Genomic DNA, 17,140 nt, shown 5'->3' with positions numbered 1-17,140 from the left:
TATAACTTATATCCTCTGAAGTTGAAATAGCAAATGCAAAAAGAAGATTTGAACATTTGTTAATTAGTTATTGTTTTAAAATCTATAACCTTTAAATTTCAGGGTCAGGATCTTCCACATCAAATGCTAGCCTGTGTTTAGTGAATCCCATAACATGGTTTATCCAGCGGTAATAAAGGGATATCCGGGTGTACACACCATATTTCCCCTGCTTTGCACATTCTTCCCCCCAGCTCACAATGCCCGTAAGGAACCAAGTGTCATGAATACTGTTTGTGTGGGGACCTCCACTGTCCCCCTGACAGGCATCTTTGGCCTCATTATAGTACCCTGCGCAAAACATGAAGTTACTGATCCTGGCACTGCTGTGACGCTTACACACTGTCCGATCTGTGAAGGGAACGTCAACTTTCTGCAAAGTGTTAGCCGTGAACCCATGGAAGCGTGTTCGCCCCCAGCCGCTGACCGTGGCCGGGGAAGACTCCTTCACTAGGGCCTCGATAAAAGCGTTGGGCCCGATGCAGATGGGTCGGACAGTTGTGGAGAAGGTGATGGGGCTTTTGAGGTACAGCAGGGCGATGTCATGGTTGTACAAGCATACACTGCTGTTGTAGAGAGGGTGCACGTGCTGCTTCAACACGTCATAATCCTGCTCTGTGCCCTCGCTGATGTAGATGTTGTGCTCCCCTGCAGGTAGAGATATTACATGTATCACTTATTGTATTGATCTGTATACATTTAGTCTAAAATAAAATACATGCAGTGGTATCTCAAAGTAGATGGCAAAATAATTTTCTTCGGAAGTGTAAAACATGACATGAAATTAAGAATTTCAAGGACTAAAATACACAGAACTTTACACTATAGGGCTGCCATAATGCTTATTTTATTATCAATTAATCTGACAATCGTTTTCTTGATTAATCTATTGATCCTTTGGTCCATACATGTACATTTTGGAAAATGGTAAAAAAAAAAGGCCCGATACATTAAGGTAATGTCTTGAAATTGCTTGTTTTGACAAAACAACAGTCCAAAACCCAATCATATTCAGTTTACTAACACATAAGACAAGCAGCAAATACTCACAACTCAAAAGCTAGAACCAATTATGTTTTGTCTTTTTTGCTTGACCTAAACAATTAATCATAAATTAACATACACAACTAGTTAATTAACAGATCAATTAATCAACTGTTTCAACTCTACTTTAAACCGGGCTCCATCATGCTTTAGCAGAGGTAAAACTAATCTGTGGCAGTGAATCTTACCTACTCTGACGAAGAATGCGCCTTTTGCCTCCACCAGGCAATGAGCAGCAGTGATAACCCACTGTTCGCTGACAATGGAGCCCCCACAGAATATCTCACCACTGGGACGCGCTATCAAGGCTACCTGAATAAAAGATGGAGAAAAGCTGTGAATCGCTACAAGAAAGTGAACATACTACAGCTGCTGTGTCTTCTCCCTCATGTATTTCAATAACAAAGCCTCACATGCATCAAATACCGTACTGTACTTCCATAAAATACCTGCCATGGGATCTCTCCTGGGATTACCACCTTACCGCCTACGATGCGTTTAAAATGCCTAAGTGGCTCCTCAGTGGGGACCTCAGTGGGGATCTCAGTGTCATGGTACACCCACAGGGGCAATTTCTTTTCGTGACTGTTTTTTTACAGAATTATTTGTGGCAGGAAAAGGCACAGAGGTTTGGGCTGGAGTTGAGGAAGGGGATGCAATAGTGGTGATGTTGGTCAGTGAAGTGGTGTTCCACAGGCTTGCATTTCCACTGCCGAACAGAGACCTTATGGATACTGCACTAACCTCTGGCAGGGCAGTTCTGCCACATGGAAATTCAACTGGTGATGTGAGAAAGGAAGAGTCACATTGTGGAAGTTAAGAGTCATTATCATGGTATTTAGCAGGTGATTCATTACAACTACATTGATACCTTCTGGTTCACATTTAACTCCGTCCTGCATCAGCCTGTATCCCCTTGCACAGGAACATTTTGCTCCCATGGTTCCCATTGGTTCACAGAAGTGCATACAGTGTCCGTTATTTACATCACACCTTTTTTCTATAACTGAAGAGAATAAACACACATTATTGATTAAAACCCATCTTCTTATTACACACTGTCGTTCGTTGCCATAAAGTATGAGTTCCTGTTTGTTTTGTTTTTCAATTCTCAAATATCTATTGTGTGAATACTGAATGCTTTTTTGCACAGAACAAGCGCATTCGAAAGGGATCTCTTGATGGCCGGTATGGACAGGGGGAACAATTACAACAACCACAATGTGTCAATGTGCATATAAAAAATGTGAACCTATCCTTTAAAGGCACCTACTACACTAGTGTCCTTTCTTGACATACTATACTATAACTTTTTTGTAACTTTTTGAGACATACTATACTATAATTTTTTTGTGAGATACTATACTATGACTTTTTATGACATACTATACTATTATTTTTTGGGACTTTTTATGACATACTATACCATGATTTGTTTTATGACAAACTATACTATGACGTTTATGTGACTTTTTATGACATACTATACTATGATTTTCTTATGACATACTGTACTAAGACTTTTTGTAATTTTTATGACATACTATACTATTACTTTTTATGACATACTGTACTATGACTTTTCTATGGCTTTTTATGACATAATATACTATTACTTTTGTTTCAAAATTTCCGACCCACTATACTATGACTTTTTTTCGACATGCTATACCATTTTTCGACATGACTTGTTTCAAAATGTTTGACATGCAATACTATGACTTTTTTTATTAATTTACAACACACTATACTATGAACGTAAATGGACTGTATTTATATATATTATATTAACAACTACACAAAGCACTTCTACATAAAGGAACCATTCACACACTGTGACTGAGGATGCTGTACAAGGTGTCACCTGCTCATCAGATATACTTTCACACTCTGTTACGCATTGGGGGAAAGTTGGGGATCAGGGTCTTGCCCAAGGACACTTGACATGGAACTGCATAACCAGTGATCGAACCATGAACCTTCCAATTGGCAAGCAACCACTCTACCACTGAGCCACAGCCACCCCTTTTGTTTCAAAATTTTCGACCTGCTATTCTCTAACTTTTTTCTACATACTATGCTATGACTTTTTTTTCAAAATTTACAACATATTATACTATGACTTTTTCAAAATTTTATTTTTCAAATGTACGATATACATGACTATGACTTTTATTCAAAATTTTCAAAAGGCAACACTAAGTTTTTTTCAAAAGTTTTGACATGCTATAATGAGTTTTTTCAAAATTCACAACATACTATACTATGACTTTTGTTTCAAAATTTTCGACAAACTATACTATGACTTTATCCAAATTTTCGACATGCTATACTATGACTTTTCTTCAAAATGTTCTACATGCTATACTATAACTTTTTTTGACATGCTATACTATGACTTTTTTCAAAGTTTTCGACATGCTATAATATTATTTTTTTTTCCAAATTTACAACATACTATACTATGACTTTTTCGACATTCTATACTAAGAGTTTTTCAAAATTTTCGACATGCTATACTATGACTATTTTTCAAAATTTTCAATATACTATATTATGACTTTTTTTCAAAATTTTCGACATGCTAAACTATGATTATTTTCTACGTTGTATACTATGACTTTTTTCAAAATTGTCAACATACTAAACTATGACTTTTTTCCATATTTAAGACATGCTATAATATAACTTATTTTTCAAAATTTACGACATACTATTCTATGATTTTTTTCAAAATTTTTGAAATACTATACTATGACTTTTTTTCGACATACTAAACTGTGACTTTTTCCAAAATGTTCGATATGCTATAATATGACTTTTTTCTAAATTTACGACATACTATACTATACTTTTTTCTAAATTTACGACATACTATACTATACTTTTTTTGGACATTTTTTATGACATACTACACTACACACTAAGTTTTGATAATGTCATTTTACGGGAGCTAGCATTTGATTGAGATCCGCACAGGAAAAGTTCACACATGAAACTAAATTTATATTTTTCATCTCCCATCTCCCCTCTGTCCACTTAAATCAATTACTTAGCACAGGCATTGTTGACAGAAAGTAATCCCATCCACACTTGCGAGGTGCCACTAGTTGCCATGCAACCAGTAGCTTTCTGACAACTTTCTACAAGTTGTCATTCTTAACCTGACAGACGCTTATTTGAGAGGCGCAGTATAACGCAGTTGCAGACTAGTGTATTGAATGTGAAAGTGTTGAAATGGACCAGTGATGATTAAATATAATGCATGCATTTTCGTGTCACGTCTCATAGAGAGGGCACTTTTACTGCTGTTTTTAGAATATCCAAAAAGACAAACAATCTAATTTTGGGACCTAAAACAAGACTGGTGCTGGATGCCAGCCATTGATTTAACAGAAGAAGGGAAAAAGGTGTCTAGCTGTTTATCCTTTGAGACTGAGATCTGATCTGATCTGATCTTATATTCTCAGAAACTTTGGATCATGTAACATAAAAAATCTAATTTCTTTTGATCCCATTTATAAATAAAGCCACAGGACTTTCACTTACCAATCTCACAGTTATTGCCAGTGAAGCCAGACGGACAGGCGCAGGTGTAGTAGCCGATGTGGTTTTTGCATGACCCATGGTTCAGACATGGGCTTGATTTACACTGATTGTTATCTGAAGAAATCCAGACACAGTAACTCTAATGACCTCATTTTGTATAGTACGTTTATAAAGCAATGTTTACTCAGGGAAAAAAGTGGAAAGAAAAACATCTTTACATAAAAGCATGTCTAAAATACAGGTCGGCATTACAAGATGAAGTGAGTACTCTGATTGCAGAGTCTGAGAGAAAATGATCGCAACAAACACATTAGACAAACAAAAACACAGTCACAGTCAGTTTGTGTTTGGAAGAAGTCTGTTCTGACATTCTTACCTCCATATGCCTTCCAGAATTCCATCTAAAATACAGAGTAAAGTCTCCGGTCGAGAACAGCCAGCAAAAACAAGAATATGTATAAATTAAAAACAAGATAAATACATAAATAAATACCCACTGTCTTTTTATCATTCTCAAAGACCTCCCTGGCCTCTTCCAGGTTACATACTTCCTCCATACACTCTCTCTCCAAGTTGTCTCGCAGCAGCTCCTCAAATAAACCAGTGTTGTAGCGTTTGTGTCTCTGCAGAATGCTGTCGGCTGCCTGACCGGACAGGAACACTGGGCCTGAGGCTGGAGCTAGGGTTAGAGTGAGCAAAAGGAAAATATAGTTAAACATAGTTAGTGTTTAACTGTCTTCATCTCATGCACCGCAAAAACAAATATGTAAAGTATAGAGGTATTTTTTTCTGTATAAATAAAGTTAATTAAAAGGACGATCTTTCACCTGGCACATGTACCGACAACACTCTAAAAGTAAAACTGCACAACTAAAATAAACCTCAAGTCAGAGAGAAATTATTTGTGAGCATCATAAAGATGAAACATAAAATACCTCCATAGCCCAGCTGAAAGTCCAAAAGTAGCAAACAGAAGCCAGACAAAGAAACTAGTGCCATTTCAAACAGCTGTGGTATCCTGACACACACTGACACACACTGACAAACACACACACACACACACACACACACACACACACACACACACACACACACACACACAGACACACACACCGCTCCAAAGTACAAAGCTCTGTTTGCACGACATGCACATGTCACAATTAGTTTAATGTTTGTTCAAAGAAAAACATCCTGACTATGTCTGAAAACTGGTGTGAAATAGCATAACATCTCGGCAGGCTGGTTTTCACCCTCCAGTAACCATCAGCTACAGTTTAACATATTCTGAAAAGACCAAATCAGTTTTGCAGTGGTCTACACTGTAAATTCTTTATTTCATTATAACGCTAGCCATAAACCAAACACATGAATTGTTTCTATTTAGTTATCACAACTGGATTGTCTATTTACATAAAGAACTCAGGCTTGTATCAATGAGAAGCTTTAAAAGCATTAAAATCAAGAAATGGGATTTTTTAAATACACACACAAAACAATGTTGTCCTATTTGTGTTTTTTTTATTAATCATATCACAATATTCTATTTTTTAACAACTTTACGTAAGAGAAAAAATGCATTGAGCAAACTAAGCACTGCACAGAATTCAATATTTCCATTTATTTTTCTTTCTTAAAATCCTCACTCTATCTGTAATATACATGTAAGTATTTGGTTTAGATTGTAACAATGTTTTAGACATTCAATTATTCTTCATTGTATGTCCTAAATATGTGCTACTCTGACGCTGTCCCTTTAAATCTTCTTCAATGTGAATTATTGTGATCTATGCAGATATCTTGATTTTTTAGATTGGGCTTGTATTATTCTGATAATAGTTGTGGAATGAATTAACCTAAATTAACTTCTGAAATTACATGTAATTAAAGTCATGCTTCTGTGTCCAGATAAAATGCACTTTGGAGTTTTCACCACAAGATGGCGTACATACACCTCAGTCATTCAACTTAACACAACAAGACAGTAATAGAGATGGGTGATGAGATTATGAACCAAAAACTGTGTACAGCATTGTGTGAAGCGGGTATTAATAGTTCATTCAAGATATTTTCAATAATTTGGCTATATTTAACATTTGGCCTTTATTGAACTGGGTAGGGCGCAAACAACCGCAGACTCACAAGACAATAATACACTTAGCCAGTGTAGAAAAAGAAAAAGATGATGATGCAGTGGTCAAGGGTGATATGAAGCTTGTACTGATTCAGCGCACCAGCTCAGGATTGAACTCTTTTTGTGATCTGGCGTATAAGATGCAACCCATCACTGGCTATGAAATCCCCCCAGAGGGAGTCCAAAGTCTTATCGAGTGTTGGCAACCATTGACCGGAGGCATTTATATTTCATTGAATCGTTCAGAGGTTGAATAATTTATTCACTTGAGTAATTAACACTGTCTGCTCAATACAAGAGCTTCTCTGTCATTTCTAGCCAGGATGAGTTTCAAAGTAAAGTAGTTAAGTGCGTAGAACAGTTTTCTGGGGTAAAGATTTTCATAGGTATTCCAACCAATCTTAAACACTGCTCTATGCACACACTTGCAATGCCCTTGTTGAGTCATATTTCTAACTGTAAGTCTAATTCTGAGCCTTGTGGAGAGGCTTTGGGCTTGATAACCTTAACGGCATACTTTCCACACAGTCTCTCAGCCTACAGCAGACATGTGCCTGGGCTTAGGAAATAGCAACTACGTTTTTTGCTATTTGCACTGAGGTGATGACTTGTGAGCTGAGCACGCTAACAAAACTGTTGAGATGGACAGATGAGCAGTGTGGATGCATGGATGGATAGAAGGTAGTAAAATTGTCTGTGACTGACTAGTGATTTATGAAGATCTCCCTGACATCTATTTCTTCTTTCTTTCTTTGCACTGCACATCTGGGGAGGCTGTGTGAGCTCCAATTAGATTAGTCACTATAGTTGGGGATCAAGTCAGGGCCTCACAGATAATAAAAACTTTGATGCTTGCTCAGTGCTATTGATTGTTACCGCGCAGTATTTCCTGGGCTGCAGGCAGCCCATACCTCAGTGTTTCACCAGAGACACAGTCTCATTTGCAGAGGGCTTATGTTTTCCTGTGTCAAAAACCTTCTTCTGTAGTTGTGAGTTAGAATGTTTGAAGAGCTCAAATAAAAGCAGCGTGACTTGGGAAAGTCTGTCCAACAACAAATAAACAGTAATAATTGAATTCTTTCTAGTCAATCTTGTGATATTTAAAGGCACAATCAATGATCTAAATATAACCCCCAAAGGATAACTGCATTACCCAAAATAAAAATGATAATTTTCAAATTGAAAAACAGGGCTTTTAATGTGAAAAGTAAATTAATTACAGTGTTGGAGAGTTTTTAAACGGTGATATTTGAATGATGCAATGTCAATGATAAGAAAAAATCTTGGGGCAACAGGGAAGGAGTTTATTTAGATCAGCCGTTCCTTCCAGGTTTTATGGTGGGATGACATGAGCTCAGGGCTTCTTCAGGCCATTACATGTAAATGTTAAAATTGTCATGTGGGCTTATTTATAGCTAAGCTAAGATATCTGTACATTTGCTTGGTGACATGCAAGCACTCTGTCTATCTAGTTTATGATCACCTTTTTTGACTGGCAGTCTGAGAAAGAGGAGCTGCTGTCGAGAACATGACAGGAACTGAAGACTGAATAAGCAGTTAGACTTTGGATTCATCGCAGATTGTGGGTGCTTCCAAAGTGAGTACAGCATGTCGCCAGGGGCAGGTTAGTGAAATGTTGTTACGTCAACTCTTCATGAGACACGGACAGAAACTTGCTGGGAAACATATTATTAGATATTAGATTATACAGTAGAGAGATGGTGTAGTTAAATTCACTCAGTATGAAAAAAAAATCTTTAGAAAGAAATAAAGAAATGTAAAACAGAAGCTCACAGAAAAGAAATATAATAATAATAATAATAATAATAATAATAATAATAATAATAATAATAATAATAATAATAATAATAATAACTTTTATTTATATAGGGCCTTTTAAGAAACCCAATGACACTTTACAGAATTACTGTGGTTAAGCTAAAGGAGGTTGTAGGCTGTGGTAAACAGGTGGTGTTTCAGGAGTTTTTTAAATATGTCCAGGGATGTAGAATTTCGGATATCTGCAGGGAGGGTGTTCCAGAGGGATGGGGCTGCAACACTAAAGGCTCTGTCTCTGAAGGTACAGAGTCTGGTGTGAGGAATGGAGAGCAGGCCAGCGTCTGAGGACCGCAGGTTTCGGGGTTGGGTGTATGGATGGAGGAGGTCGGAGAGGTACTGTGGGGCCAGGGCATGGAGGGATTTGTAGGTGAGAAGGAGGATTTTATATGTGATGCGGGACTTAATTGGGAGCCAGTGAAGGTGGATGAGGATTTGGTTGATGTGCTGCCAGGTCTTGGTGTATGTGAGGACCCTGGCTGCAGTGTTTTGGACATACTGGAGCCTGTCTGGGGTTTTGCTGGGGACCCCTGACAGGCCTCCATTGCAGTAGTCCAAACGGGAGGTTATGAAAGTATGAAAGAGGGTTTCTAACACGGAGTCAGAGAGTGAAAGGCCCGGAGTCTGGAGATGTTTTTGAGATGAAAAAAAGGCTGATTTGGTGATGGATTTGATATGAGTATGGAAAGAGAGGGTGGAGTCCAGGATTACACTAAGGTTGCGGACCTCAGAGGATGTGCAGATGGCGCACCCATCAACATCAGGATGAGATCTCCAACCTTCTGGAGCAGCGCCTTTGGGGCCACAACCAAGAGCTCTATTTTGGGCAGGGAGCTATACTGTGCTGGCAAATAAAGAGAAATGTGACATCCGTTTGATACTCAAAGACTGAATCCACACTTGTGTTACTGGGCGTTCCTCATTACACTCCAGTCTTGCGAGCTTGTACAGTAATATCCACAGGGAGCTCCTGTGATGTGAGCGGTTAAAAGAAGCACTGTGGGCCACAAAGCACTGCTGCCCTCCATCACCCCCTCCTCAAGATAAAGTCATTGACATTAATGTGATATTTGAGAGAGTCTCGCTCTGTTAGTAACAGTAGTACAGTCATTTCTGTAATTTAAAGGCCTGATGCTTCACAACCATTCCCCCCGCTTGCCCACATCCATCCGCACCTATAGCCAAACACTCTGACATCTTAACAATTGGACTAAGAGGTAGAGTTTGGATTTACAGGCTCACAACACAACCATAGTCCAATAGTCTTAAATAAGCTGTGCCTTTCAGATGAAATCCTGCCAGGAAAACTTAAAAAACAAAGCATATTTAAACCAATGATGCATTTGAAGTTTGTACTGCAAATGGCAGTAGTTGAAAATGTTTTATTCTCGCATATACAATTTCATATTTTGATTATTTTCGATTTATTAATTATGATCACTTCCTGTATGAGCTGGAACACTTACTCAAATCCTTTACTCGAGTATAAGAAGAAATAACTTGACTGAAAATCATAGTACTCAAATGGCAGTAAAAGGCGCCATATTAAACTTATTTAACCAGGTAAGTGAGTCAGTGACCCAGTAGTTGTTGGTCTAATTAGTTCATAGGTTTATTTAAATTTGTAAAAGCATAATTTATGGATGCATGCATAACAAATGAAGATGACTTAAAAAAAAAATAACAAGCAAGTGCCTGGGTTTGTACAAGTAAATGTACTTAGCCATTGGCAATAGTGACCCAGAAACACATTTCCTTTAGAAATGAGAGCTCAAGTCCACTCCTGGTTCTGTGAGCCGTGATGCAGCCGAGCTGACAGACGCTGCCGGCTCAGGGATGTTCAGCCACCGTTAATGAAAAGTGGAGCTCCCATCCCTCCTGGTCAGAAAGTGCCTGCAAAGCTCGCTGTTTTCCTGCTGAATGTCAAAAATGAGTTTGCAAAAAGCTACATAGGACAGAGCCAATGAGGTGGAAATGGGTCAAAATAATTTTTCACAATAAATAATCCATTCCAACTTTGCACACTTTACATAGTAAAACAGGCTTCAGGTGCTGATAACTCACCTGCCAGTGGACTTATGAGGACTTCATCACCAGAGGTAGCAGAGTGTCAGCAGCACCAAACACATGTAGATCATTTGTCTCACAGCTGAAATATAGCCTCTATATTCTGTGACATGAGGGATATAAAAGTGCAATCTGGGGAGCAGCCAAGTCAATTATGAGGTGTTATAGGGAGACGTGACAGAAATACTACATCCTGTCACACCTTTCAACCTTGACCTCTTTAGATTAGATTAGAACTTGCTGACCCCATTCTGACCTTTATGTGCGAACCTATTGACACTTGTGTGGTCTTCATTTTCATTTTCAATCCTTGGCTTTTAATATGCTGAATTTGCTGCTAATATTCATTATATTCACTTATTATGACAACATGAATATTTTATTTGCTTTGCTTGATGCCCAACACATATGACACTGACCTCTCCTGCATAATGCTGCATAATCTTAAACTCTTAACCTCATAACAACTTCCAAAGTATGAACTAGGGGTGTCCCCGTCTAAGGATTTACACATTCAAATCAGAATCTTTCTATAGTCGACTGATAGTCGAATCATCTGTGTGTGTGTGTGTGTGTGTGTGTGTGTGTGTGTGTGTGTGTGTGTGTGTGTGTGTGTGTGTGTGTGTGTGTGTGTGTGTGTGTGTGTGTGTGTGTGTGTGTGTGTGTGTGAATGGGTTGGGAGGGGCACGACACTAGTCAGCAGGAGGGTAACATGTGAACCGCAGGCGCGTATGGACGCCTATTTCGCATCCGCTGCATGCATAACCGTCTCTCTTTTGGGAACTGTGTATCCTGGCTCAAGTGTGCGCATTAATTCTTTAAAACCTTCACCGTCCACAACATTCACTGGCCTCATTGTGAAGCGAAATAAACTGCAATTTTGTCCGGGATTTCTCTTTTCCTTTTCTCGGGCAATGGCGGTCTCAAATCTAGCTTTCTTGAGTTAGTTTTGGCGCAGCTCCGGTACTACTACTACTACTACTAGATGAACTGCTGTCGTCAGTCTGATACTGTGGGTGGATCTAGAAAAAAGACTAACATATTTTAAGTCCCAACATATGATATTGCTATTCGTAAATTAAAAGCGCCATTATACATGAAAAAGTGAAACGTCTTTATTGGTAATAAACTTACCCGTTTTAAGTGGAAAGCCATGTTTGTTGTTGACGAGTGGTAGGACATGAGCTGTTGGCACAACTTGCATTTTACTTTTTTTGGATCTTTTACCATTTGAAAGTGCATCCACACTTTAGATTTTCTTTTTCCAGACATTGTTAAGTAACGTTAATCTCCTCGTCTGATGCTCCTCGTTTGACGCGGATCAGGGAAAGTGAAACTTAAATCTTTCACAGGGGTGGTTGGATTTACACACACACACACGTAAAAAATATTTATTGAACTTTTCTTTCTTTCTTTTCACGTTTTTTTTTTACAGCATTATCATAATTAAAGGCTGTATATAACTTAATATAACCGTACAAAACCAGTAGTTCTGTGTGAAATTAGACATTGAGCACCCCCATATTGCCAAAATGGTATGATCCTCGTTTCATAATAACATCCGCGAAGATCCAACTGTGAGATTGGTGGTCGAATCAGGCTCCGCATATCGATGCATCGAATCTTCGACTATTCGGGGTCACCCCTAGTATGAACAAGCAAATTAAATTTTTTTTTAATAGTTTCCATGTTTCCTCTATTAAAACCCTCCCTACACAAAGAAACGAAGCAATATTGTTTACAGTGCAAATCATAGCCATGTGATAAAAATCCATCCAATCCACAACTGAGACTGCACACCACAGCACAAGGACTACACACAGATTAAGCAGTGGTGGAAGAAGTATTCTCATCCTTTACTTAAGTAAAAGTAATAATACCACACTGTAAAAATACTATGTTACGAGTAAAAGTCCTGCATTGGAAATGTTACTTAAGTAAAAGTATGTAAGTATCATCAGGAAAATGTACTTAAAGTATTAAAAATAAAAGTACTCAATGCAAAACTACTAACTAAAGCTGTCAGATGAATGTGGTGGAGTAAAAGTACAATATTTCTCTCTGAAAATGTAGTGGAGTAGAAGTAGAAAGTGGCATGAAAAGAAAAGAAAAGACTCAAATAAAGTACAAGTACCATAAATGTGTACTTAAATACAGTACTTGAGTAAAAGTACTTAGTTACATTATACCACTGGTGTTAAGTTTCCCTGTAATGTAGCCTAGTATATATATATATATATATATATATATATATATATAATATATATATATATATATATATATATATATATATATATATATATATATATATATATATATATATATATATATATATATATATATATATATATATATATATATATATATATATATATATATATAGCGTTTTTTGCTCCTGTGACATTGTTTCTCATTACTTACTGAATAGCTCCTAAAAGTCTTTTGAGCAGAATAACACAGTTATTATGGCATAATAATAATATATATATATATATATATATACACTACCGGTCAAAAGTTTGGGGTCACTTAGAAATTACCATTCCACTCCATTCCAGACACAATACCTGTTGAGATCAGTTGTATTGTTTTTTTTAACCAGGGCAGCAGTTTTCAGATTACATTATGTGCTTACATAATTGCAAAATGGTTCTCGACTGTTGTAGACAGAAGTGGCTGAAGAAACACTTGAAATTCCATGCTTTTTGGTCTAAACGTCATACCCAAATTAAAAGTGGTACAGCTCCCATATACTTTGACACTTAGGGGTATGCCTGATATCATTGGAAAGGAAACATTCTCAAGTTTTTGTTACAAGTGTTAGGGTGATTCTAGGCCTTACTGACACAGAGTTACAGAGGCTAGAATGGAGATTTTTTATTTCTGTCCAAGTTATAAATCTGTAAAATTATTAAAATACACTGCTGTAAACACATCTGACAGCTGACAGACAACACAGCATCAGCCACGTCTCAGCTTACTACAGAAAAAAATTCAGAAGCTAAAAGACTCAAAAATGGATTTTATATGAATTCTTTTCTACAAATATGTCTGTGCGTTTTTTTATTTCTATTTGAAAAGTGCAAATAAAAAAGCCAAAAAACTACAAAATACAACACTTCTCAAATACACAAACAAACCCACATCAATCACCTTTCCAATGATATCAGGCACACCCCTGAGTGTCAAAGTATATGGAGCTGTACCACTTTTAATTTGGGTATGACGTTTAGACCAAAAAGCATGAATTTCAAGTGTTTCTTCAGCCACTTCTTTCTACAACAGTCGAGAACCCTTTTGCAATTATGTAAGCAAATAATGTAATCTGAAAACTGCTGCCCTGGTTAAAAAAAACAATACAACTGATCTCAGCAGGTATTGTGTCTGGAATGGAGTGGAATGGAAATTTCTAAGTGACCCCAAACTTTTGACCGGTAGTGTATATATATATATATACACTACTGGTCAAACGTTTTAGAACACCCCACTTTTCCCTTGAAAAGTGAAAGCAAAGCTACCTACATATACACTAATATGTATATATATTAGTATAGAAAAAGGAAAACTCAAGGTAAATTTCTTTGATAATTTATTTTTTCAAAAAAATCGAAAAGCAGTTGAATCAGGTCATCATTTCCTCAAGGGTACACATGTATACACAGTTATTAGGCATAATATATATATATTATTATGCCATAATAACTGTGTTATTCTGCTCAAAAGACATGTAGGAGCTATTCCTGCTTCTGGTCATGGTTGTGCTTGTTAATTTGAGATGCAAGACTGGCAGATGACAGTGAGTAACAATGAGAAACAATGTCACAAAAAACGCTCAGAAATGGCTTGGTGTAAGGAGGGTTGAGTAAATGTGATTAATCCCACCCATATTACATACAGGCACAGGTTCTGCAACCACTCCTCGACCTCCAGTTTGTATCCACTGTTATCAGCACCAGCCTAATTACCTTATCAACCACACTGAGAGCTTGAATCAGACACCTAACAGTGTCAGACGAGTAACACTGCTGCACGATATTGGAGCATTAATCTCCCTCCAACACCAAATCGTTTGTCCCAAAGAACGATTTTTTAGGACTGACTGTCATACTGGCTCCTCCAAAAATATCATCTTGGTTGGATTTTTAGTCCGGCCATGTTGCAAATCAAGCAGCTCCTTCACTATTGGTCGGCTGATAGTCTGTCATCCTATGCAACTGATGGCTATTATCCATGCGACTGGAAATTGATTTTGAACTGACTTCCATTAGGAATGTACACTTCCAGCACTATGTACATCATTTCCTTAAAATAGCATATCTGGGTAAAAAGATGTCATGGGCCATTGGAAAAACTTGTCAAAAAAATCACTAATCAAGAAAGGGTTTGACCAAAGATTTTGCAATAGTAATAATATAATCTTTGTGGAATTTACATGAACATGTAACGCAGAGAAAAAAACATTACTTACAGTAGCATGGCTCTCATAAATGTTTCATGAGGTGATGGTGCATTTTCTAGCAGAAATCCTGCAATCAGCAGACAAACAGAAGTGATTTAGAGTTATTCTGTGGCATTGGCAGACACAGCCAGTGATGTGATATTAGAGGAGACAGAGTGTGAGTCAGGAGTTTGTTTGTGCTGTACCAACCGGGCTGCAGGGCTTTGCTTTAAACAGGCTGGGGGGAATGTAAACCTGTACAGCAATGCCCAGCTGGAAAGGTCAAAGGGGGCCCAGGCCATGGACACAGTGGGAACACAACCTACTGACATTTACACTCTCTCTAACCCTCGCTCCGCTCTGTCACCCAACATGCACATACCCTGCTACTGAGTCAGATATCTACCTCATTACCACACTTCCGTATAACTCATTAGGTAAGGTTAGAAGTCACCAGAACTCCTGGAGCCTTATGATGATATTACTCTCTTACTAATCATCTCAAGCATAATGATGAAAAGAAGATATTTTGAAAAGAAGATATTTGAAGCTGGTATTAAAACTATTGCCGATTCAGCTGGAAGAGCATTGGGGTCTGTTGTTAACAAACTTAAAGGTCCCATGACATGGTGCTCTTGGGATGCTTTTATATAGGCCTTAGTGGTCCTCTAATACTGTATCTGAAGTCTCTTCACCGAAATTCAGCCTTGGTGCAGAATTACAGCCACTAGAGCCAGTCCCACATTGAGCGTTCCTTAATATGTGCCATTTCTGTGTCTGTAGCTATTGAGGTGGAGAGTGGGGGTGTGGCCTTGACCAACTGCCACTTTGCTCGTTTGAAAGCCATGATTTCTCTTTCTCATTGGTGGGCCAAATTCTCTGGGCGGGCAAAACAGAGAAAGGGGAGGTAACCTTGCTCCTTATGACCTCATAAGGAGCAAGATTCCAGATCGGCCCATCTGATTTTCTCAAAGGTAGAGCAGGATACCCAGGGCTCGGTTTACACCTATCACCATTTCTAGCCACTGGGGGACCATAGGCAGGCTGGGGGAATGCATATTAATATTAAAAAACCTCATAAAGTGAAATTTTCATACCATGGGACCTTTAAAGAGTTTTAAGTTTGCTCCTATTTGGGCTGTTCATGATTATATGGGTTGGATTTCTGGTTCAATAAGGAGAAAATGTGAAATGATAAGGCTGTGGAATCGTTTGCTTAATATGTCAGATAATAGGACTAATAAAAAGGTGTTTCTCTGGGCCAGCACACAACTTTCCGTGGACTAATAACATTCATGCTGTTTTAAAGGTCCCATGGCATGAAAATGTATTATATAAAGTTAATAATAATAATGAAATTATTAATTAATTCATTCATATTTTCATATCAAATAAATAAAATGGGGCTATTTGCTCATGTAATGTTTTTATGATTTGCAAGTGTTGTGTGTATGTGTGATGATGCTAGTTTTGGTAGGCTAAGAAAGTATGCAATCACTCACTCTTATGAAGACATCCACTCATTGTTCCCCTCACCCTTCCCCAAACCCCAATTTCGCTTCCTTGACCCCTCTGCTACTAGATGGTCAGCTCCTATCGATTCACAACCTTTGTGATTCTGGTCTGGTGCTAAGATAGCCACTATCATAAATAAGATCCTGCACCCACTCACTGCCAGTGAACCCTAATGAGCAGTCAGATCTCAAGATTTAAGAAAAAGGAATAAATCAATACATTTTCTGAGGACTGAAAGTTGTAAGTAAGCTTTAAATTATGATTTAATAACAATAAAGAGGCACATGGACAAGGACTCAGCTGTCTCCATAAAGGAATAATGGCAATAACCACCAGGACAAGTAGAAAATCTGTCAGGAATAGTCAAGGGTCATACAAATGCAAAGGACAGGTGAACTACTCCATGAGTGTACAACCAGAGACTGAAGACTGTTATCTATTAAGCTATATAAAGAAACAAAGATAATATAAAGATACTTAACAAAATGTATATGTACTGTAAAATACCATATGCCATATTG

General features: G+C 37.8%; 1 protein-coding gene across 1 annotated transcript; it reads right to left on the bottom strand.

Moving 5' to 3' along the window:
• Nucleotides 1–91: 91 nt before the first annotated feature.
• Nucleotides 92–5,631, bottom strand: f9a (coagulation factor IXa). Its single transcript, XM_028590243.1, is given in 9 exon segments — nt 92–687; nt 1,272–1,395; nt 1,533–1,668; nt 1,670–1,862; nt 1,955–2,089; nt 4,633–4,746; nt 5,009–5,033; nt 5,130–5,311; nt 5,568–5,631. Coding segments are annotated over 9 exon segments (1,569 nt in total).
• Nucleotides 5,632–17,140: the final 11,509 nt, after the last annotated feature.

Source organism: Perca flavescens, chromosome 10 (genome assembly GCF_004354835.1).
Source record: "Perca flavescens isolate YP-PL-M2 chromosome 10, PFLA_1.0, whole genome shotgun sequence".
NCBI classification, from domain to species: Eukaryota; Metazoa; Chordata; class Actinopteri; order Perciformes; family Percidae; genus Perca; species Perca flavescens.
This window is presented reverse-complemented; position numbering and strand designations above follow the sequence as displayed.